The sequence below is a fragment of the Ambystoma mexicanum genome, chromosome 6p, assembly GCF_040938575.1.
Source record: "Ambystoma mexicanum isolate Mex_15411 chromosome 6p, UKY_AmexF1_1, whole genome shotgun sequence".
Lineage (NCBI taxonomy): Eukaryota > Metazoa > Chordata > Amphibia > Caudata > Ambystomatidae > Ambystoma > Ambystoma mexicanum.
The window spans coordinates 1,356,438,177-1,356,462,470 of record NC_090935.1 but is presented as its reverse complement, the minus strand read 5'-3'; the positions used below and the strand labels follow the sequence as shown (position 1 = coordinate 1,356,462,470).

The 24,294-nt window shown below is 45.8% G+C and overlaps 1 protein-coding gene across 1 annotated transcript in view; it reads right to left on the bottom strand.

Annotated features, from left to right (window-relative positions):
* The window catches only part of FREM1 (FRAS1 related extracellular matrix 1), a 1,195,879-nt gene that overhangs the window by 112,687 nt on the left and 1,058,898 nt on the right, over window positions 1-24,294 (bottom strand). The window contains exon 30 of the mRNA XM_069626057.1: window positions 22,992-23,141. Coding sequence (XP_069482158.1) covers window positions 22,992-23,141 — 150 coding nt within the window. The remainder of the gene's footprint in view (window positions 1-22,991; window positions 23,142-24,294) is intronic.

Below are 24,294 nucleotides of genomic sequence, written 5' to 3'. Positions count from 1 at the left end.
GGGCCGCCGTTGCTGAAGGACTCCTAGGGCACAGACTGTTTCCGTGTCTGTCTTGATGGCCTGGAGGGACTCATCCACCGTCTTTCCAAACAGGTTGTTGCCGTCGAACGGCATGTCCAACACTCTGGTCTGGACGTCCTGGCGAAAGTCTGTCGCCTTGAGCCATCCTCGTTGTCGGAGGCAAACCCCGTTGCCCAGTTGGTGAAATCCGGTATCGGCAATGTCCACTGCCACCGTTATGGCGTGATCCAATGCCACCTCTCCTTCCTGCAGAATCTGTAGGGCCTCCGCCCTCTTGTCGTCCGGTAGGACGTCTAGCAGAGGAGCTATCTTGAACCAAAGCTCCCTGTCGTAACGGGCCACAATCGCTAAGGCATTGGCCGCCTTAATCGTCGTCACCACCGACAAGATGACTCGTCGTCCAATGGAGTCCAACTTCTTGCCCTCGCTGTCCGGCGGGGAAGTGGAAGTTGAAGCCGCCGCACCCGCTGCTTTCTTCTTGGCCGCTGCCGAGACGACAGAGTCCGGCGTGGGCTGGGCCCTGAGGCACAAGGGGGTGGCATCAGGGACCCGGTACTTCTTCTCATACCTGTCCCTCTTGGCGGGTGTCGTGGAAGGGTTCTTGAGGATAGCCAGCCCCTCGTCCCAGATGTCGTCGAGCAACGGCACCGTGAGGACCGTCTTTCTCTTGGCCTCTCGACATTGGTAAAGAAAATCTTCCTTTTTCTGTTCATCAGGGCAGAGCTGGAAGAGCTCGGATGCCCTGGCTATCATGGCGTGAAAAGAGCCAATTTCGTCGGGCGGAGAGGCCCGAGGAGGGGGTGATGATGGGATGTCCGTTGTGTCATCGCCGCCATCGTCGTCCGTCCCCGTATCTGTCGCTGTATCCTCCCAAGGATCCGCCGAGGGGGATGAGGGGTCCACAGGCCTCGTGGGCACGAAGGGCAGAGCGGGGTGGACTCTCCTCCGCTTGTTCCGAGGGCTTTCCGACGGGCCTGGTTCTGGATCCTCCGTCGGGGTCCATGGTAACCTCATCCTTATCTCAGTACATAAGGATTGGATTGTCAACAAAATGGCCGCCAAGCTATCCTGGGGCTCGGGTAATGGCTGCGACGGATGGGATGGCTGCTCCACTGGGCCCTCGTCGTCGCTATCTTCGATCACATCAGCGGGAACCGTCCCCTGGGATCGAACCTTCTCGAACCTCTCATTGAGGCCTATGAACCTCTCGTTGAGGCCTTTCACGGCTTCCACCGGATCCTCCTCAGAGGCTGAATCCGAGTCCGTAATGGCCACCGGCCCCCCCTCTTTTTCCGCCGGGGTCTTCACGGGGGTCTTAACGATGGTCTGGAAAGAGGATTCCCTCTGCGGAGGCAGGGAAACTCTGGGCCCCGAGGCCGCCTCCACTGGCATAGCCTCTGCCGGTTCGCCAGGGCCACTGCGACAACCTCGATAGAGTCCTTTGCCGGGTGGATCAAGGCCCTCACCACCTTAGGTACGTCCTGGGCTTTCACTTTGGGGGGAGGGACATCGCCTCGCTCCCCCTAGGCTCCCTTCAAGATCGACCGGAGCCTCTCCAGAAGCTTACCCGGGTTCTCTGACTTCCTCTTCCCCGAACCAGAGCGCTGGCTCGTGGTTGATTGTGCCGGGGAAGACGCGCCCTGCCTGGCAGCCGAGGACCCCAACCTTTCGGCGCTCCGGGTGCCCGCGGACTCGCGGTGCTTGGCCTTCTGTTGGGCCCCCATCGCCGGGGCGCCCTCTCTGGACTTATAAGACCGCTCAGACTTTTTCGTCGCCTTCTCACCTGCTGTGCCCTTCTCCAGCCAGGCGGCGAGGAGGGAACGACGATCTTGCTTGGTCTGTTCCGAAAGGTTCTTGCAGAACGCACAGTCCTTCTCCACGTGCGTCTTGTCCTCATGAAGGCAGTAGAGACATCTCGAGTGCTCGTCCTCCTTGAAAACATTTTGCAATCCGCATCCTGGGCAGCTCCTGAACAGCTTGGATCCGGGCGTCGAGTTTCCCTTGTCCTGGGCCATGTCCTTTGAGGTAGGCCACAGATCTTATGGAATCCTCCAAGAAGCGTAACTCGACGAAAACTTCACCCTTGAGGGGCGTAGAAGAATTCCGAAACGGGTCCCCGTTATCGGAAGTAGAAACGGTGGAGCTCGAGGCTCGATTAACCGAAAAAATGAGAAAAATGTCCTGAAAAAGCCAGAAAACGCAGTAAAAGCTCGAGAGATAACACACGAGGACTCCCAACACTTGAACGTGCGGTAAAGATCTGAGGATGGCTGCCAGGGGAGGGGCTTAGGTAGAGGGCAGTCATTGGCTGGGGGCAGTATGACCCAGAGGTCAGTGATTGGTTTACTACTAAGAAAGACAGATCAGAAACAAAACTGATACTGATTTTTTCTTTACCGAGGATTCCCGGCCTGACGACGGGGAATATTCATGAGCATGTGAATCCATGCCAGACCCCATGCTGGAGAATAGAAGTATACTCTGCCCTGGAGAGGCGGGAAGACAGCTGTGGGGTTTCGGGGATTTTTTGTGGGGTTTTGTGTGGGATTGAGAGCAACGGGTCATTGTTCTGTGTATGCGCAAATTGTCAATCTATCTGTCTGTGATTTTAGTTTGGTGACATCACCTTTAGGGCTGTGCATAGGATGGAGAGTTTGATGGTGAGGAGTTACTGTTGTGGACTTGGGATTGGTAGATGAGGTGAACGAGTGGCAGGGCGCTGAAGGCGCATACGCAAGATTGTGGTGGAGTGCCGGAGAAGGCAGTGTGGAGCACACTGGCTAAGGTGCAGATCCAAGAAGGCTCGTAGAAATTGAAAGGTGCTAAATTTACCTTCTAATTTTTGTTTCCTGAACAGCGGATTATCGAAATCCTCAATTTGAGGTCAGGTAACAGTGGTATATAATGTATTTAGGGAATAGTGAGGGAATGACCCCCCTTCAACAGCTATGCAAAACTCTGCCACCATACAAGGATAAGTTAGCCAAGTACAGTGTAGAATGGTCCAAAAGTACTGAAGACAGATTAATAAAACCATGGCCGCCCTGCGGCAGCTTCTGCAGAGACGTGCAGCAATCATTACTGACACACATACAGAGCACTTACAAGGGAAAGAAACTGAACAAATGCCTGGCTATATTTGAGTTGTGGCGAATGTTTCAGGAGGGGGAAAGGGAAGTGGTGAGGTGTCTGCGGATGCTGAACCAGCACGAGGTGAAGGAAGAGGGGTCTCACCCTTCCGCACCTCCCCCTGACCCCACAATTGTAATATCTGATGACACAGATGATGAGCGAATGTACCCCAAAAGGGAACTCAGAGAAGCAGAAGGATATTCAAACCCCACATACAAGCCACCACCATACACCAAAGAGGACAAACAGAAGGGTGCAGAGCAGCTTGCTAGCAGGTCAGGAGCGAGTGACGAAGGGCTGCCAAGCCTGAAGGCAGAGTTTGAAGGCATAGGTACAGAGGAATGGATAGCAGCACAGATCCTCTTGAAGCTTAAGGGGAAGACAATGGGGGAGGCAGAAGGAGCGACCACAGCAATAGAGAGTTGGGACAAGGAGTGCAAAATGCTTGACTGGGCAGAACAAATGCAGGAGGAGGAAAGAAGAGAGAAGGATAGGGAAATTAAATTGCAGCATGAGGAGAGGGACAGGAGGAGAGAGGAAGAACTGGAAAGAGGAGACAGGGAACGGAGAAGGAAGGATGAGAAGGAACTCATACAAAGGGAGTGTGAAGAAAGGGTGGAAAGGGAACAGAAGGAAAGAAAGAGGGTACAGAGGGAGATGATAGAAATGTAGGAAAGGGAACTAGAGGAGGCAGAGAGGAGGAGAGGGATAGCAGAGCAAGAAAAACGCAAGTTAGCAGAAAGGGAACAGAGAAAGTTGCAACTAAACAGGCTGGCAAGGGAGCGGGCACAAAAGCAGTCAGTGAGTGAGTTACACTGGAATGGGAAAGGAAAAGGCGGGAGCAGGAGAAGCGAGCAGAACCAGACAGCTCAGACGGACATGAAAGAGGCTCAGTAGGGGTTAGGGAAGGGAGACAAGAATAATCTGGTGGACATTGATCTTGAGTTAAACCCTGAAGCTGATTTGACATCAAGGAGATTAGATTTCTCTGATGACTTCTGTAGTAACATCGATGTAGGATCTGACAATGACGATAGACATAGCAGTGACAAGCTGGAGGGGCACAGCAGACTCTACCTCACAAGGACAGGGGGGGAGCAACATGGGAGTGTAGGCCCCATGGATTCGGGAGGAGTAGGGTCCAACCTAGAGGAACAAGCACAGCAGACAACCGACAGGTGTACTATGCATAACACTTATGTCAATAGACTCAGGGATCTCCCAGGGTGCAGGAGAGAAGAGACAGCACTGGCAAATTCTAGAGGATGTTTGTCTAGAGCTCATGAAGGGAACAAGAAAGTGCCTTCACTAGAACCAGTGGACATATGCACGGACATGGAGGATGAGAGAAGGCCTATTCAGATCAGATAGTATTGGAGGACACTAGAGGAGAGGGCAGCATATTCACAGATGCCACTATTAGACCGGGGAGGGACAAGGCCTCAATATGTGCCCTATAAACATACAGACAAGAAGAATGTGAAGTGTAGATTACCCTCATTAAGTGCGGGAGCTGGGAAATGGATTTATGAAATGGAGGAGTTGACAGCAGGTCACAGGTTGTCAGTGGGTGACGTTAAGGGACTGTTGGTTTCAATATCGGGTGACCACACTGGGGTGACTAGATCATGCATCCAGGAAGGGATATTTGGCATACGCATGTTGAATGTAAGACAGATTGTTCAGGCATATTGTGGGAGCACAGTACAGAGGGGAGCTGCCTGAAAGACAGTAAACCCAGCTACATTCTTAGCAGATGTTCTTCAACCAGGAAACTGGGCAAAGAACATACACCAATTCAGTGAGACACGCAAGGTGGAGGAGGATGCACTTGAGGGGGAGACGTGCTGTACATTGATGGTTCATCGACCATTGACCAGACTGATGGGGTCAGGAGGATAGGAACTGCTGTAGTGAGATTGAAAGATGATGGGACAAGTGAGGTGGTTGTGGGTGCACAATTGCCATCTCTTTACTCAACACAAGCAGGAGAACTAGTGGCTCTCATACTGGCACTAGAACACAACGTAGACAAAAGGATGACGATCTACTCCGATAGTCCATACATCACATCAACAGTACACACAGGATTGGTGCGATGGCTCAGGAGAGGGTTCAGAAGGGCAGATGGGACCCAGTGCAGTATGTGCTCCTGCTAGGCAAACTCAATGATGTAATCACTGATCCCAGACAGCTAGCATTGGTGAAGTGCCAGGCACACACCCAAGGGGAAGATGCAATCTCAAGGGGAATCGAGGCAGCAGACTATGAGGCAAAATTTGCAGCATACTTCGGGGACCTGTGGGAACTGACAGAGAGACCCAACGCCCCGGGAGGAGTGAGAAACATGGGATGAGGGAAGGGTACAACCGTCTCCCAGAGAAACAAATCATGGAACTACAGGGAGCTGCACCACGAGAGGAGAGAGAACTCTGGGTAAAGAGAGGATGTTCCATGGCCCCTACAGACACCTTGTGGTGACAGAACAACACAGGGAAAGTGGTCATACTATTGGCCCTACTGAAAACAGCACTGGCACAGCTACATTATCCAACACACACAAGGAAAGAGGTAATTGCTGCATGAATTGGAGAATCATGGTTCTGTCCAATTTTGAATGAGCATGTAGCAAATTTTATTAGTACCTGCCTAACGTGCCAGCAGTTCACTGCTGGGCACACCCTGAGAGTTGTGAGAAGAGCCATACCAAGACCCAAAGGCCCATTCCTGCATCTCGATGTAGACTACGTGGATATGATTCAAGTATGTCAAGGAAACCACTACATGATAGTCGTTGTCTGCCCATTCTGCAGGTGGATTGAGGCTGGACCCTGTTCACATGCTGATGCTTTTAGAGCAGCAAAGTTTCTGGTCCGGGAAGTTTTCCAAAGATGTGTGAGGTCCTGTGGTCTGACAAAGGCCCTCACTTCGCCAATGAGCTGTTCCAACATATCACTACCCTGCTAGGAATCAAAAGAAAATGTGCCTGTGTGTACCAACCGCAAACAAATGGGGTTCATGCACGCCTCAATGGCCTCCTGAAGGAGTGCATTGCCAAAACTCAGCAGAGCACCAAAAAGAACTGGCTACACTGCCTACCATTGGCACTGTTTGAACTGCGCAATAAGCCAGAGTCCGACCACCATTTAACGCCACACAAGGTGGTGACAGGACCGCGCATGCATCTACCCTGGCTCCTCCCACTAGGGTACTCAAAGATTGTGAGAGTAATGCAGAGATACTAGGGCAAGAGATGTATGATTATGTTAACTCCCTGGTTTCAAGCGCCTCTTTTATCTCTTGCTAGATACAGCGGATCTGGGGCGCGCCTGAAGACAACGAAGGAAACAACTGTAGCGATACAGATTCTGATAGTAGTAACTTTGAACATTCAGTAAGGGTGGGAGACTGAGTGCTCCTTAAAACCTTTGTAAAAAAGAAATTGAATTCTCCTAGATTCACAAGAACTCACTGACTGGAGGCCGTTATGGACAAAGCTGTTAGACTTGAAGGCAGAAGCACCTGGACCCACGTCCAGGACATCAAGCCCTACAAAGCGGTGGCCGCACCTGGCAACGAGGGAGCACCGATCAACAGGGCCAACGCAAGAGATTTTGATGAACTGCAAGAGCACACAAACATTCTTGAGTTAGGGAAACCTGGCCATCCCATGGTCCGACGCTCCCAAGCAGCAAGAGTAGAAACAGCCACACTCATGTGCATAGACAGCTGAAACACATTTACAGGACTCAACCCTTTTACCGCACACGCAAGTTGTGAAGCAGTAATTGATATTATGTGCACACGACAGCTGTAAAACAGTTTTGTTCTCTCTCTCTCTTTTCCACGCACATGCTGGTTGTTGCGTATGTTGTTAGAATTGTGTAGGGAATTTCCTTAATGTTGCCTCCCATTAATCACCTGAAGCATTTTCCAACCAGTTTGTCCACTCTATCAAAAGACCCAGATGCTTGAGAGCATGATCCCCTGAAGTATATTTACTTGCTTTCATTGAATACCTAGCCCAAACTTTTCCCCAACCTGAATACAGTGGATTCACCATCCTACCCACATTGAGAGACCTCTCAGTAAGAAAGGTCTTGGAGGAGATTTTTATTTTTGCCCCTAATGATTATTTAGCCAGCGGAGCTTCAAGTTACTCACAAGTACTAACCTATTAATGCCTTTCTTGCAATTTTCAGGCGGACAACTTTATCATCTCCTCAGGTGCAAGGATCTAGCATCGTAAGTGGTTATGGTCAAGCTAACAAGGACTGTTATCCTCGTGGCAGGACTGTTAATCCTCAGCGGAATAATGGTGGTGGTCCTGTGGCAATTATCTGTAATTTATAATTTATATAATTTTATAATTTATAATTTATAATGATTCGCATTGCCACTGTACTCCCTACTAACATTACCGCGACTAGAGCAGGTAGGCCTACCATGTCAAATGAAAGGGGAGACACTGCTGCCAAGGTTAGGAGAGGTAAGCGCAGTGTTGATGCAGACATGAAGGGAGTAAACATAGACGCAGCACGAGTAACCAACAGGATGTGGTATAAACACATGTACAAGGTTGGTAGAGACACCACTGGGGAGAGCTGTTATGTCTGCTCCTTAATCCCCTATGCCTTGAATGCCTCAAGAACATTCACTGCAACATAAATACCTTCAGCAAAAGCACAATGCTTGATGTATCTCACAATGTTCCAAACGTGAGGAAGATTCCAAGGGAAGACAGCAACATTAAGGTGAACAACTACTAAAAGCTCAATGAAGGACTGCAGCATATAACAGAGGGGCCAGAGAAAGGAGAAAAAAAGATGATCAAACTGAAGGAATTTTCATGGCCATGGACAAGAGTAAAGGAGACAGGAGGAGAACCTGGTTGCTGGGAAAGACCACAGATATTGATTTATGGATGTGTATAAACTAATGATGGCTGGGAAGATGGAGTAGTAGGAAGCAAAGCACTGATTCTAGCCAATGCACTGGTAAGCAAGGTGCAAGAAGAAAATGACAAGTGTCTAAAGGAGTGGAACAGGAGTGGGAGGTTAGTGACTTGGGTGGAGAATAAAGCTGGACCAATGTCAGGTTTCCTTCCCCTATTCAGGCTATTTTCCCTTATTCAAGTTTCCTTCTCATTATTTCTCTTTATTAATCCTTTTTAGATTAGCCTTGTGTGGGTGGGAAGTTTTCTATTGTAGTTGGTTTGGCCTTAACTTGCTGATTCAGAATCCTGGTTCTGACACAAGGCAAAATGGAGTCTCACAGTGACAGCTCTGATTGGTTAGAAGACACTGCAGAACAACAATGAACATTCTAAACTGTCACTCTGTGCCTTTCATCATCTAAACCCCAGCTGAGAGGACATGTTTAGTGGCTGCTCCTGCTTTAGACTTGGGCCTGGTGGATTTTATCCTTCAGGCGTTAGCAGTTGAGCGGCTACTTTCTTGGGGGTTTCTGGAGAAGCTATCAGTTGTCAGGAATTCGTTTTTGAAGACAGGAAACTCTGAAGATCCTTATGAATTCGCTCTCGAGATAAGTGACTTTGTTTGTACTGCAGTTCTGTTCATTTTAATGACATTTCCTTGAAAATTCGTAAAAAGTTATCTTTGTACTTGTACTATTGAACTCCCTGAGTGCGCTTGAGCGCTATTTGTAAATACGCGTACTACTTGTAATCTGAAAATATCGTTGAACCTTTGCGTGTGCGAGTGTATTCAACTGCGCGTGTGTTTGCCAGCGCGTGTGCTCCGTAGCGCGAGAATCTGTTCGTCGCGTGAGAATTCAAGAGCGCGTGTGTTTTCCAGCGCGGGTGCTCCTTAGCGCGAGAATCTGTTCGTCGCGTGAGAACTTTAAAGCGTGTGTGTTTCCAGCGCGTGTGCTTCCTGACGCGATAATCTGATTGCCGCGTGAGAACTTTATAGCGCGTGTGTTTTCAAGCGAGTGTGCTTCAGCACTAGAACTCAATTGCGCGTGTGGTTTCTTGTGCGTGTCTTTTTAAACGCGTGTATTCTATCGCGAGTGAACTCATAGCGCGTGGATTATAAGGCGCGTGTGAATAGGCGCGGAAGTTCTTCAACACGGAAATTTTTTAGCGCGTGTGTTTTTATGCGCGTGTTCTCGTTTGCGCGTGAATTCCACTTGACGTGGTTAGGCAAGCGCATGTGTTTTCTGCGCGTGGATTTTGCTACCGTGCGCGTGTTCTTCAACGCAGGAATTTTTCAACGTGAACTTCATCTGCATGAAAATAACCCACGTGTGAGTTTAACACGTGTTTCTTCAAGAATTCACAAACTCAATTGAATTGTAAATAGTTTGAAAAAACAAAAGAAAAGTTTGAAAGAAAAGGATAGAATAAATAAAGACATTTAACTGGACATCTAGTGCATTTTGGAAAAGAGACAAAGAACTAAACTTTCCAGATTTGCCCAAAGTAAGAAGTTGCTGTGAATTTCAAGAGTCTCAAGTAAGAGAGATTTTCAGCTTCTTTACAAGCTTCTCTAAGAAATTTCAAGAGAAGAGCCAGGTATAATTCTTAATTATTAGTTAAGGATTTAAAGTCTTTCCCATTCTTAAGGTTAAGTAAGTAAATAAAGGAATTGTATCTGCTTTTCTTATATCCTCTGCAGGTTCAGCTCTGGTTAGCCTTGACGCAGTCTGCCTGGTGTTGTTTTGTTATCCACTTACCCCTTTCCCTTTGGGGTGTAGTTTACAGAGCTGAATTGAAATCTAGTTCTGGGAATTACATTTCAGGGCGATCGTCGGGGGTTCAGCAGCTTCCGCGGACACAGGACCTCTCAGCCTGACAGAATGAAAGGCCAATAATTTAGTCCGCCCGAGCTGTCATGAACCCCGACGAATCCATGGAGATGTTAGGATCTTTGATCAGAGAGTTACGGGAGGAGTTGAAAATATCTCGGGATGAAAATGCCTTACTTAGTCAAAAGGTGGATGACTTGAGTGTTAAAGTAACACAAATTCAACAGAGGGGAGAAAGGAGAGAGGATGAGGTTTCAGGGGGCGCTGGTTCTCCACCTGAGTTAGAAAGAGAAGGTGAAGATCATTTACCACAAATACAACGGGCACCTCCAGTGGCAGAAGGGGTAAGGAGTTTAATTATGCCAGTTCCTTTGGCGCCTCCAGAACGTTATCATGGGGATCCCAAGAGGTTTAGGGTGTTTTTGACACAATGTGAATTACATTTTATGAGTAGACCAGAATTATTTCCCTCGGATGCATCTAAGATAACTTTTATGTTGTCCTATCTTTCTGGGGAGGCATCTGCTTGGGCTGGGTTGTTGGTGAGTCAAAAGAGTACGGTTTTAGGAAATTACACCAGTTTTTTAGAGATATTCAGAAAGATGTTTGATAGAAGACAGTTATCTCTGGAAGTGGATGGTGAACTTTTAGAACTAAAACAAGGTAATAGAGACTTGGTTGCTTATATAACACAATTTAAGTCCCTTGTGTTAGAAAGCAAGTGGCCCGAGGTTAAACAGGCCTCGTTGTTTTATAGGGGCCTTAGAGATGAGTTAAAGGATGCATTGTCTGGAGTAGTTGAACGCCCTTCTACTTGTGAAGGTCTGATTGATTTGGTTATTCAATTGGACTTTCGTTTGAGTGAAAGGAAGGCAGAGAGGCGTCATTGTCAGAGTGACGTAAAGTCTCTAGTTAGAGTGGATAGACCTAAGGTAGAGAGTAGATCCAAAGGGAATAATCCATCTCCCAGGGTCCGAGGCCCTTTAACAGTGGAAGAAAAGGCTAGGAGGAGAGATAACAATCTGTGTTTATATTGTGGAAGAGGTGGGCACTTTTTAGGGAACTGTCCTTACACTCCCAAGAAGACTTCTACCTCAGCGGTCAAGGTACAACAGATCGCCAATACGGTGCAGACAGCGGTTCCCCATATAACCGTAAATGTAGCCTTGTTCTTTGAGTTGGAGTGTAAGGGAAATGGTCCTGTAATGCTTGACTCTGGTGCCACCGGGAATTTCATGGATTGGGGTCTGTCAAAATCTTTGGGAATTCCAATTATTCAGAAGGAGGTTGTAGAGCAGGCTAGGGCTGTTGATGGTACGTATCTATCTTCTGGTCCTATTACTCATAGGACAGGTTCTTTAACTTTGGAGTTATCAGGAGGTCACAGAGAGATAATTTCGTTTGAGTTAATTGATGCTCCTTTGTTGAAGATTATTTTGGGTATGCCTTGGCTTACTCTCCATAATCCTCTGATTGATTGGAGTGCTAGGACAATTGACATGCAGTCAGATTTTTGTAAAGAGAATTGCTTTTCAGGAAGTCTCTTAGAGGAAGATGTCAAACAAAGTAATTCAGTGTCTAGTTTTCTGGCTGAGACTGGAATTGGATGTCATGATGTGGGAGCTGTAGTGGGTCAACTTCCCCAGTGTTATAAAGATTTTTGGGACGTATTTGATGAGAAAGTGGCAGGAGAATTACCACCCCATAGACCCTTTGATTGTAAAATTGAGCTGGAGCCAGAAACAATTTTGCCTAGTAGTAGGGTATATGCTCTTACAGAAAAAGAGAATGATTATTTAAAAGAGTATTTGTCGGAAAACTTGGCCAAAGGGTTTATTCGTCATTCTAAGTCACCAGCGGCCTCTCCTTTATTTTTTGTACCAAAACCGGATGGAACGCTTCGAACTTGCATTGATTATCGAGCAGTTAACAAAGTCACGGTTAAGAACCGGTATCCTCTTCCTCTCATCTCGGAAATGCTTAATCAAATACAAGGAGCAAATATTTTCTCTAAATTAGATTTGAGAGGAGCTTACCATCTTGTGCGTGTGCAGGAAGGGGACGAATGGAAGACAGCGTTTAAGACCAGGTTTGGGCTGTTTGAATATCAAGTTATGCCATTTGGTTTATGTAATGCTCCAGCGGCTTTCCAATTTTTCATTGATGAGGTTTTTAGAGAATACCTAGATATTTTTGTTGTCGTGTATATCGATGATATTTTGATTTTCTGTTCTGACCTGGATCAACATCAGAAACATGTGCGCTTAGTCTTACAAAAGCTGCGAGAAAACCATTTGTTTGCCAAATTGGAAAAAAGTCAATTCCATACAGATTCTGTGGAGTTTTTAGGTTTTATAATTTCACCTAAGGGTTTAGAAATGAATCCTAAAAAAGTGCAAGCAGTTCTTGAATGGCCCTCTCCTACTAAGGTTAAGGAAATACAAAGTTTCTTAGGGTTTGCCAATTTTTATAGGAGATTTATCGAAGGTTTTTCTCGGCTGGTTGCTCCTATAACGAGACTTTTGAAAAAAGGAGTGACATTTGACTGGGACCTTGAAGCAGAAAAAGCTTTTCAAGAGTTAAAACAAAGATTTACTTCTAGTCCAATTCTAATTCATCCTGATCTCTCTAAACCTTTTTTTGTGGAGGCGGACGCTTCAAATTTAGCGTTGGGGGCGGTGCTTTCTCAAAGGAATGAAAATACTGGTCAACTACATCCAGTTGCATTCTTTTCTAGGAAGTTTTCTGCCACTGAAGTGAACTACACAATTGCAGATCGTGAACTATTAGCAATAAAGTCCGCTTTTGAAGAATGGAGACATTTTCTGAAAGGGGCAAGACATACGGTAACGGTCCTTACTGATCACCAAAATTTATTGTTTTTAAAATCTGCAAGAACTTTGTCTCCACGACAACTGCGTTGGTCCTTATTCTTTGCCGATTATGATTTCATTGTGACTTTTAAACCCGGAAGTCAGAACAAAAAAGCTGATGCCTTATCCCGCCAATTTCCTGGTAGTGAGGAGAGAGAGATTCTGGAACCAGAACCTATAATTGCTCCAGAACGTTTTTTGTTAGCTGGAACCATTAAAGAAATGGATTTTTTGAATGAAGTTCGCCAGAATATGTCCTTGCAGAAGATGGAGGAGTGGGTGAGACTGGATCCAGCCAGAAGTTTGAAAGACGATCTTCCTTTTTTTGATAACAAACTTTATGTACCTACTGAAGAGTTAAGAGAAAAGGTTTTGAGAAATTGTCATGAATCCATTTTATCAGGATATCCTGGTTTCAGAAAAACTCTGGAATTGGTTCGAAGGAATTTTTGGTGGGAAAAAATTCGCCAAGACACATTGAACTTTGTTAAAACTTGTGTAGTCTGTGCACAAGCAAAAAATCAAGTTGGGAAGCCGCATGGTTTATTGGAGCCGTTACCTGTTCCTCCTCGTCCTTGGCACACTATTTCTATGGATTTCATTGTTGATCTCCCTCAAGATAAGGGTTGTACTACCATTCTTGTTGTGGTGGATCTTCTTACTAAAGAAGCACATTTTTTACCAATGGAGGGAGAGGTTACCGCGGAAAAACTGGCTCATAGTTTTTTGCAAGGTGTAGTTCGACTACATGGACTCCCAAGCCAAGTTATCTCTGATAGGGGATCTCAATTTATTTCAAAATTCTGGAGGGCCTTCTGTAAGAAACTTGGAGTGGAAGTTAGTTTGACTTCTGGCTATCATCCGGAGAGTAATGGACAAGTGGAGAGAGTAAATCAGGAATTGGAGAAGTTCTTAAGGTGTTATTTACAAGCTAGAGAGGAATGGGTGGATTTGGTATGGTTGGCAGAATTCTCTTACAACAATTGTGGTAAAGATGCTACTTCTATGTCCCCTTTCTTTTTGGGTCGTGGGTTTCATCCTCGCTTTCTGAGTTTTGAGGTGTTGGAGGATTCTGGGAATCCTAGAGTGGAAGATCGTTTGTTGGTAATGAAGAATAACTTGGATAGAGCAAAAAAGGTGCTGGGAGAAAACAAATTGAAATATAAAAGGTGTGCTGATTTGAGAAGGAAGGCTGGTCCTGAATATAAGGTGGGAGACTTAGTTTGGCTTTCTACCCGGTACCTAAAAATTAAGGGGAAGAATAAATTCAGTCCACGATTTGTAGGCCCATTCGAGGTAGAGAGAATCATCAACCCTGTGGCAGTACGATTGAAATTACCCAAGCAATTGAAGGTACATCCTACTTTCCATGTTAGCCTTTTAAAACCAGTTTGTTCAGGAACTAGATTTAGAACACCACCTTCCCCTGTGATTTTGGAGGATTCATCTGAGGAATTTGTGGTTAAACAAATTTTGGATTCCAGGAAAGTGAGGGGAAGGTTGCAGTATTTAATTGATTGGGAGGGATATGGACCTGAGGAACGATCATGGGAAGATTCAGTTGATGTACATGCCCCCCGTTTAGTTGCTAAGTTTCATGCTAAAAATCCACATAAGGTAGGCCCAGAGACTGGGCATTAGGAGGGGGGTACTGTCAGGTTTCCTTCCCCTATTCAGGCTATTTTCCCTTATTCAAGTTTCCTTCTCATTATTTCTCTTTATTAATCCTTTTTAGATTAGCCTTGTGTGTGTGGGAAGTTTTCTATTGTAGTTGGTTTGGCCTTAACTTGCTGATTCAGAATCCTGGTTCTGACCCAAGGTAAAATGGAGTCTCACAGTGACAGCTCTGATTGGTTAGAAGACACTGCAGAACAACAATGAACATTCTAAACTGTCACTCTGTGCCTTTCATCATTTAAACCCCAGCTGAGAGGACCTGTTTAGTGGCTGCTCCTGCTTTAGACTTGGGCCTGGTGGATTTTATCCTTCAGGCGTTAGCAGTTGTGCGGCTACTTTCTTGGGGGTTTCTGGAGAAGCTATCAGTTGTCAGGAATTCGTTTTTGAAGACAGGAAACTCTGAAGATCCTTATGAATTTGCTCTCGAGATAAGTGACTTTGTTTGTACTGCAGTTCTGTTCATTTTAATGACATTTCCTTGAAAATTCGTAAAAAGTTATCTTTGTACTTGTACTATTGAACTCCCTGAGTGCGCTTGAGCGCTATTTGTAAATACGCGTACTACTTGTAATCTGAAATTATCGTTGAACCTTTGCGTGTGCGAGTGTATTCAACTGCGCGTGTGTTTGCCAGCGCGTGTGCTCCGTAGCGCGAGAATCTGTTCGTCGCGTGAGAATTCAAGAGCGCGTGTGTTTTCCAGCGCGGGTGCTCCTTAGCGCGAGAATCTGTTCGTCGCGTGAAAACTCAAGAGCGCGTGTGTTTTCCAGCGCGGGTGCTCCTAGCGTGAGATTCATTGGTCGCGCGAGAACTTTAAAGCGTGTGTGTTTCCAGCGCGTGTGCTTCCTGTCGTGATAATCTGATTGCCCCGTGAGAACTTTATAGCGTGTGTGTTTTCAAGCACATGTGCTTCAGCACTAGAACTCAATTGCGCGTGTGGTTTCTTGCGCGTGTCTTTTTAAACGCGTGTATTCTATCGCGAGTGAACTCATAGCGCGTGGATTATAAGGCGTGTGTGAATAGGCGCGGAAGTTCTTCAACACGGACATTTTTTAGCGCGTGTGTTTTTCTGCGCGTGTTCTCGTTTGCGCGTGAATTCCACTTGACGTGGTTAGGCAAGCGAATGTGTTTTCTGCGCATGGATTTTGCTTACCGTGCGCGTGTTCTTCAACGCAGGAATTTTTCAACGTGTACTTCATCTGCATGAAAATAACCCGCGTGTGAGTTTAACACGTGTTTCTTCAAGAATTCACAAACTCAATTGAATTGTAAATAGTTTGAAAAAACAAAAGAAAAGTTTGAAAGAAAAGGATAGAATAAATAAAGACAATTTAACTGGACATCTAGTGCATTTTGGAAAAGAGACAAAGAACTAAACTTTCCAGATTTGCCCAAAGTAAGAAGTTGCTGTGAATTTCAAGAGTCTCAAGTAAGAGAGATTTTCAGCTTCTTTACAAGCTTCTCTAAGAAATTTCAAGAGAAGAGCCAGGTATGATTCTTAATTATTAGTTAAGGATTTAAAGTCTTTCCCATTCCTAAGGTTAAGTAAGTAAATAAAGGAATTGTATCTGCTTTTCTTATATCCTCTGCAGGTTCAGCTCTGGTTAGCCTTGACACAGTCTGCCTGGTGTTGTTTTGTTATCCACTTCCCCCTTTCCCTTTGGGGTGTAGTTTACAGAGCTGAATTGAAATCTAGTTCTGGGAATTACATTTCAGGGGGATCGTCGGGGGTTCAGCAGCTTCCGCGGACACAGGACCTCTCAGCCTGACAACCAATGCCAGTAGTTCCCCTAAAGACACTGGCCCTGTGTTACCAGCACAACAGTAATGAAGAAGTTGGTGAAAATGTAGGATGCAAGATGGTTGAGATCATTCCGGCAATGGGACCAGGAAGAGCAATACTCATGGACCACTACTGGGCGTGTGGATCTAAAACATATGAGAAGCTGCCTCCTAACTGCCTTCATTGGTGGTACCCAAGAAAGATGTGAAGCTTGACGACTTCCCCAAGACGGAAAACAACACAAGGAAGAAGAGATCGCTGAATAAAGCACCAACAGCCCTCACAAAGGAAGAAAAGGAACAGACAGGACTGAGACGAGTGAAAAGAGGGGTGAATTACTTCTCCGGCAAATCAGAAGCAGCCTTAGACCAAGTACCAGCACACCACAGACTGTAAAGCAGGACACAGATGCTCTTTGCTTCACTAATACCAGAAATAAAAACATACACAAATGCCAAATGGTTACAAATGATATGATATGATATGATATGGCATTTGTAACGCGCCTATACACATGTGCTGGCAGTTAATGTTAACCATACATTTGACAGGAAATGGGTTCAACACCATAAAAGAAGGGCTGCGAGCACTAAGGTTGATGGCGCTCCAGAATAGATATGTTCTGGACCTCCTCACGCAATGGAAGGAAGAGTTTGCGCAAAGATCGGGAGTTCATGTTGCACGTTCACACCTGCTAATGATGAAGCTAACGGAACTCTCTCAGATGCAGTTGCGCAGCCGGCACAGATGGATACGAAGATGGAGGATGAAGCACGAGGAATGGGGACGGACAAGAGCTGGCTAGCGTATCTATGATCATGGATGCCATCATCGTTGCCTAATGGACTAAAGGTGATAACTGGAGCACTCGTGCTAGGAGCAGCATCACTGTGCGGGATCAAGATCTGCATTGCAAAATGCAAGAAAACAGCAGAAAAAGTGGTCGGAATGCAAATCCTGATGGCTGTGAGCATATGAGGAGCAATGGATGACATTGTGAAAGAAAAAGACAGGCTAAGGGAGAAGATAGCGATGTGTAACCTGTTTCCAGAAGGAATAAAGGTGGACAATCCCTGTGATCCAAGAAAGTACGAAGCTAAGTGGGTTTAGTTCAACCCTGAAGGAGCATGCACATACAGGTACTGGTTATTTGATGATCATGTAAACTATTATGGACACCTCAGAAGAGGGACAAAGATATGGCGACTCAAAAAAGACGAACAGTTCTTTCATGATGTGGTCGACAAGTCGACTAGAGGGGGGACTGAAGAGGCAGGGCCGTAATCTACCCCTTCTCCCTCTTTCCCCAGATGCATGAACAGGAAAAAGAGCAGAAAGAATGAGCGCACTCACCATTCTGCACCTATGAGTGACAAATATGCTGAGAGATACCCACTGTGCGACCCTTCAGCCCAAAGGCGACACAAACCTTGCCCAGAGTTGCCCAGAGTAGATGAAGAGCCTCTGGATGATGTCAAAGATACCTCAATTGACAGTCTTGATTAAAGCGCCAAGAAGACGTGCCTAATGCCATTAGAGACCCCATGACATAGCAGCGTTAGACATGAAGAACACGTGCCAACAGCAAATCGGGACACAATCATACACCCACATACATGAAGAACACATAGGTTAGTTCTATGAGATCAGAGGACAGATAAATGTACACCCTGCCATGCTTTATTATTTTGATTAATTAGCTTGACTGCAGCAGTGCTGAAACCACAAGATGCAGGAAATCCTGTTTTAAAAGCTTGCAGATGCTACATGCAAATAACCCTGTAGCCATGCAGAAGCGCTATAACAGACTAATCCATGCACTATGAAATAGTAGAATGTGAAAGCCATGCTCTGGTTCCAAAAAATCACAGCCAGCTCTCAGTGAAGTCAAGTGTCGCTGGGATCCGCGCAAACAAATGGAGTGCTCCTTGAAATCTAGGCTCTCAGCTAAGGACTTGTGCTGAACATAACATAATATTCCACTTTGAACGACAGCAAACCCTGCCACAGACAGCATTATTAATTCTTCATAAAATACGACTAATTCAGAGTTGTAAAGGCCCAGAGCACAGGGTCTGAACACATGGTTCAGCAGAGCTGACAGAAAGCCAAGGCCTGTCTCTGGGAATAAAGGACAATCTCGAAAAACCAGACACGATTTGAAACAAAATGTAACACATGTTGGATAGTGGGAACGGGGCATTCAGACGCATTGGTGGTTTCACACACACAACTATGATGCAGAAGAAACTGTTATTGTTTTACCTTGAAATTGTACATTTCGAGCTGAGAACACATTTTATCACAGGCCTGGGGGGCATCAACTCTAACCAATGACTGTGCAGGGCCCTAGGAGGGTGTGGCTATGGGCACTAAACCAAGACTCTCACACTGCAACATTGTATAAGTTAGATAATTGAGGACAAGCTAGGTCAGCCCTCTGACACAGTAGGGCCAATGAAAATAACCTCTATAAGGTAGCTATATGTGGCTTATGACTCCACACCCTATCCCAAGGTAAGATAGGTTTCTGGGAACTGGCCCAAGCTGTGATATCATCAAGGTACTGGTGTGTTACAAAACTGGCCTGCAAGGCAGTCTCTCTGAGAGGGTACTTGGACTTTCTTTTCTTCCCTGCACAGATCCCTGTGATGTTTTGGCCATAATAACCACAGTTTGACTTGTTGTTTGTTTGGACCTGCATTCCTTTTTGGCAAAGAGGAAGGAGTTGGGCCTTCCATGAGTTCTGGTTCCAAGGAACTGCTAGAAGCACCCACTCTACCTGGGAGTTCCCTCCACCCCGACAAGTTGTTATTGCATGCATACGGTAACAGGCCCAGAATACACATTTGTATTGCACAAGACCCACCTCTTCAAGGATCCCTTATTCACTCCCTGTATTATCCACACACCCCAGAAGCTACCCAGTTCAGTATTCCACCCTATGTCCAAATTCTACATCCCATACCGTTCCACTTCCCACCACCACTTTCACCAATATTACGCTCTCCCCAGAGGGCATTTTCTGGATAATTTGGTGCCCAGGACAAACAACAAATGGTGTGCCCTCCTCATGCATTTGCGTCTCTGCTTAACACAAGCAAGCACTGCCCAACATAATGCACAAGATCAATGTGCACCTCTTGCCCCACGTGCAAACATGGCAGCTGATGGGGGACTCCACAGCTACATGTTCAAAATGAAGGAAGAGTCTGTTAAGCTCCGTTGTGTAGAGCGGGATGATGTATTGTGGGCTGGAACATATTCGGACATTTTTCAGGTTTTAACTAACCACATACTGGTTGGCATAGATGAATTTAGTGTTATGTATGTAGATTCCATTGCTTTGTACTGTGCCACAAAAAATACTTCATAGTACAACTCAAACTATTACAGGCACCAAACTGAATATAAACAACTGATTTCATCAGACAGGGCAAAGTTTTGAAACGTGTGGGACATCACTGGGTGTCGGCAAAATGGCTTAATTCTGATCCACAAAAGAAAGAGAAAGAAAATCACAAATTCCGGGCAAAATATGCTCACTTTTGCCATTTGTGCCAGAGAGCATCATTGCAAATGCTTGCTTTTTTCCACTCAGAATTTTGTTTTGGGGCGGTTTTGCAGTTAAGTGTACAAAATATCAGGGATGACATGTAGATGTGATGTTGGGGAGGTGGATATTTTGGACCAGAGAAAGGTGCCAAGCTGATGACCACATGGGGTATATTTGGATATTTTGGACCAGAGAAAGGTGCCATGCTGATGACCACATGGGGTTTATTTGGATATTTTGGACCAGAGAAAGGTGCCAAGCTGATGACCACATGGGGTATATTTGGATATTTTGGACCAGAGAAAGGTGCCATGCTGATGACCACATGGGGTTTATTTGGATATTTTGGACCAGAGAAAGGTGCCATGCTGATGACCACATGGGGTATATTTGGATATTTTGGACCAGAGAAAGGTGCCATGCTGATGACCACATGGGGTTTATTTGGATATTTTGGACCAGAGAAAGGTGCCAAGCTGATGACCACATGGGGTATATTTGGATATTTTGGACCAGAGAAAGGTGCCATGCTGATGACCACATGGGGTTCATTAGGATATTTTGGACCAGAGAAAGGTGCCATGCTGATGACCACATGGGGTTCATTAGGATATTTTGGACCAGAGAAAGGTGCCATGCTGATGACCACATGGGGTTCATTAGGATATTTTGGACCAGAGAAAGGTGCCATGCTGATGACCACATGGGGTTCATTAGGATATTTTGGACCAGAGAAAGGTGCCATGCTGATGACCACATGGGGTATATTTATTTTGTGCAGAAAGCTTGCTTCGCCTTAGTTGACTTCCGCGTCATATAACACTGTGCTGCCTGCCTGTGGGAGGAGGGTGGCGGGTCATAGCTATGGCCTGACCAGAGCAGACTTCTCTTCTGTGCTACTGTGTGTGCTGCTCATCTGCTGCTAGGAATAATGTAGCTGGCTGCTGAACTTTGAAACAGTTGGGATTTATGTGCCATGCCCAACGTCAACTGAGCACGTCCGCATGGGAGAGGAGATGGTATCCTGTAGTACATTTTGAAAAATTGGCCAAATGGTGCATTTTATATCACAATTTCCGGGAAAGGTGCACAAAATCCAAAGGATATTGCCATTACTCAAGACCTGACACATTCCCACCTAAGGAAATGATTCCGGGTTTTCAGGGCAGAGACCGCCTGCCTGCATGACCCGAAGAGTCTTGTGACCACAGAGCCATTACTGAGTACCATTAAAATGGGGAACACTGTTACCAGAGCTCTCAAGTTTCCTATAGCCGTGCACGAGTAGGCCATCCAGTTCAGTTTTTTACCTTTGTATTCCGGGGATCAGAGTTTTTTTTGTTCCCATTTCAAATTTAGGAAAACTCATGTTCCAGAATTCCAAGCAAAAACAGCACTGGATGGCCTTCTCCTGCATGGACATGGGAAACTCGAGAGCTCTGTATTAACTAACGTGGTTTATTGCAGGAATGGCTGAGTTGACGGTACCAGGATCCAATCCTGTGTCCTGCAGATGGCACGCATATCACAGCAGTAAGAGCTTAGTTTGCCTAGCTACCTGGCAAGCTAGTCATTGGTTAAGCTGGTATTGTTGTGATTGTACCTGTGATATTTACAAAGAAAGAGAAAGGGCAAATTAAACCCAAACATTAATTATGGCTCATTACTTGAATTGATATATATTTTGGCAAAGGGAACAGTTGCAGGCTATTTGTCTCCACACTAGGTTTACAAGCAAAGTGAAGGCCCAGGCATAACAGTTACATGAATAGGGCAAATCCCCTTTACCTTATCATTGCTTCCCAAACTACCATTTCGGCATGATTTTCAAAGCTTCCTGCTCACCAAAAGTCAGGGGCTCTCAGGTTTCCCATGGCGATTGTGAGAAGGAGAGCCAGGCTTGAAATTCTGGGACTTGTAGTGTCTCTTCAGTTCAAATGGGAAACAACTAAAAGTCCCTGAATTCAAAGCAAAAAAAAAAAAAAAAAAACAGCACTGGATGGCTTTCTTAAGCATGGCCAGCCAACATTTAAGATCACACAACAGTGGTGTAGAGATTTTTATCCTGCCTTCTTTCACTACTGGGGTTGATCTGTGACCAGAAAGCCCTCTGAGGACTGGGCCTTCAGAAATGCTTGGCTTTTGAGAACAGTGCAAACTAAGTACCTTTGTTACAAGATCTTCAGAAGTGTGAAGATCCAGAGGCCTGTCTTGCTGCGAAAATGGGAGAGAGAGTGAATGAGGCATAGGTATGGGGATGGAGCGAATGAGGCGTCATGATCAACTTCTGACTGGAGCTCCTGCAGAGTATTAAACCTTTTTGTTCCTGTGAGCTGCTTAGCCTGCGCCTCACAGCCTGCAACTTTATTTCTTTTGTGTACATTAGTCATTCTTCAAAACCACCCAGGCCCCAACTCTCCGCCAGACATTTCAGCCTGCATGCTGCCGGCTTTCCATAATCACTGCACATCAAAGGTGCATGTGTTTGTGGGGCACCCTTCTACATGGCGCAATGAGGCCTCTTTTGCGCCCCTTCCCTCCTTCTGTGACCCGGGGCAACTGCCCACCTGGCCCAGCCCTAAAAATAGCACTGCTCTCCACTAACTGTAAATATCAACACTGCCCTTCTAACCAAAATGATAGGACAGTGCTGTGTTTTAAGGACTGCTCCCACTGTATCTGCTGCATGTATATAAACCCACTGGTATTAAGTGCTCGGTTGCTTCCTGAAGCCGGGATTGCGTTCAATACATTCTCCAAATAAATACATGAATAAATACTCCTCATATTCATTCTAAGCGAATCTGTGTGGAATGCCCTAGGAGCAGCCCACAGCTTGGATGCGAGAATGGTTACGCCTATTTCCAGTGGAATATCACACAATCAACAGATCAGTCATCATCCTAACAAAAGCATGCATTCAATTAGCCTTAACTTTTCCCCCACTTCTAATACTTATTTGGTGCTACTGTTGAATTGCCAGGCAATGCACACAACAATAACCACAAGCCCAAAACCAAACAAAAGCTCGGCTTTTAAAATCTTTAGCGCACAGCAGAAAGCCATTGCGAGGTTTGATTCGAAGGTGAACATTATCGCTGACATTTTGCTGCTGAGCGAGAGTTGCTCCTCAGCCAGGATTGTTCTAGCATGTTTTTTCCTGTGCTGCAAGCAAAAAGAATACCTCCTCTGGAGTCCACAATTTTCACCACTGCTTTTGTTCTGGTGCCAAGAACAGTGTTCACAGGAGAGTTTAAGACCACTTCAAAGATCTCCACATCTTCCTCCAAGCTATCAGCGATAATTGCAGTGCTCCACGTCTTGCTTGACACTCCTACAACAAGTAAACATTTCAATTACACATTTAATTACTATTTCATTCAGGCTGATGAGAGAAACAAAATATATCAATTAGCACGTCTGCCACGAGACCAAAAATACATATCTGTGTTATTGTGCCCGCTACAAATTCAAAGTTCCCACATGCGGTTCGCTGCAATCACATAGCGAGCAGCAGGCAACCCGCGGACAATGAAGCTTCGGCTCAAGCGTGGGGTGGACAAAGAAGGCGACGCAGGAGAGAAACGTTTGAAATCAGGCAGATCCAGACTTCTTTTATTTCGGATGCCAGAAACACCAGTTGAAGGGTTGGAGTCACCATTTAGGAGCCCCAGCTGTTGGGTTGACCAATGAAAAGCTCTTCCGAGGTGGAGCTGTTGGAACTAAGTTTGTAGGTTATGTCCAAGACTAATAATACAAAAATCAAAGATCCTTACTTACAATAGGGAAGACATGATATGATATGATAAGGCATTTATAACGCGCCAATACACAAGTATTTCAAGGCACAACGAGGCAAGGCACGGGAAGTAGAGGGAAGACAGAGACAATGACCCTACTAGGCCAGATGACATTGAGATTGCGCAAGTGCAGGGGTTGGGGGAAGGGGAAAAGTGCAGGGGGAAAGGGGAGTGGGCAGTGCAGTACATAGGATAACAGTAGAATAAATAAAGACAATAAATAAAGTGTGGCCAGCTGGTGGCAAGTGCAGGGTAAGTGCAGACATCAGGTGTCAAGTGCTAGTAGGGGCTGTAGGGATACAGAAACAGTCTCTGAGTGCCAGGGATGCCAGGGGGGCAGTGCAGGTGTGCAACTGGCAGGGAGGGCACCTGGGCCCGAGATCAGAGGGTAGCCAAGTAACCAGTGGTGTAAGTTCAGATTCAGCCAGGAGATCAGCAGGGGAGAGGAGGAGCGAAAGCAGAAGCTATCCTTTTGAATGCTATCCTTTGTAAACCGATGGTCGACTAGCTAAATGTGAGAGAGATGTGCCAAGCAGGCATGTCAGCAGGGTAACCATGGTAACAGGATGGCCAGCAAGGTAAAGGGAAACCGGTCCAGTGATACACATATTTTCTTTTTTTTATAGAGAGCTAAATAAGATCCAGCATATCTGAGTAAAAGCCCACTGCTTAATCAATTATAGAAAT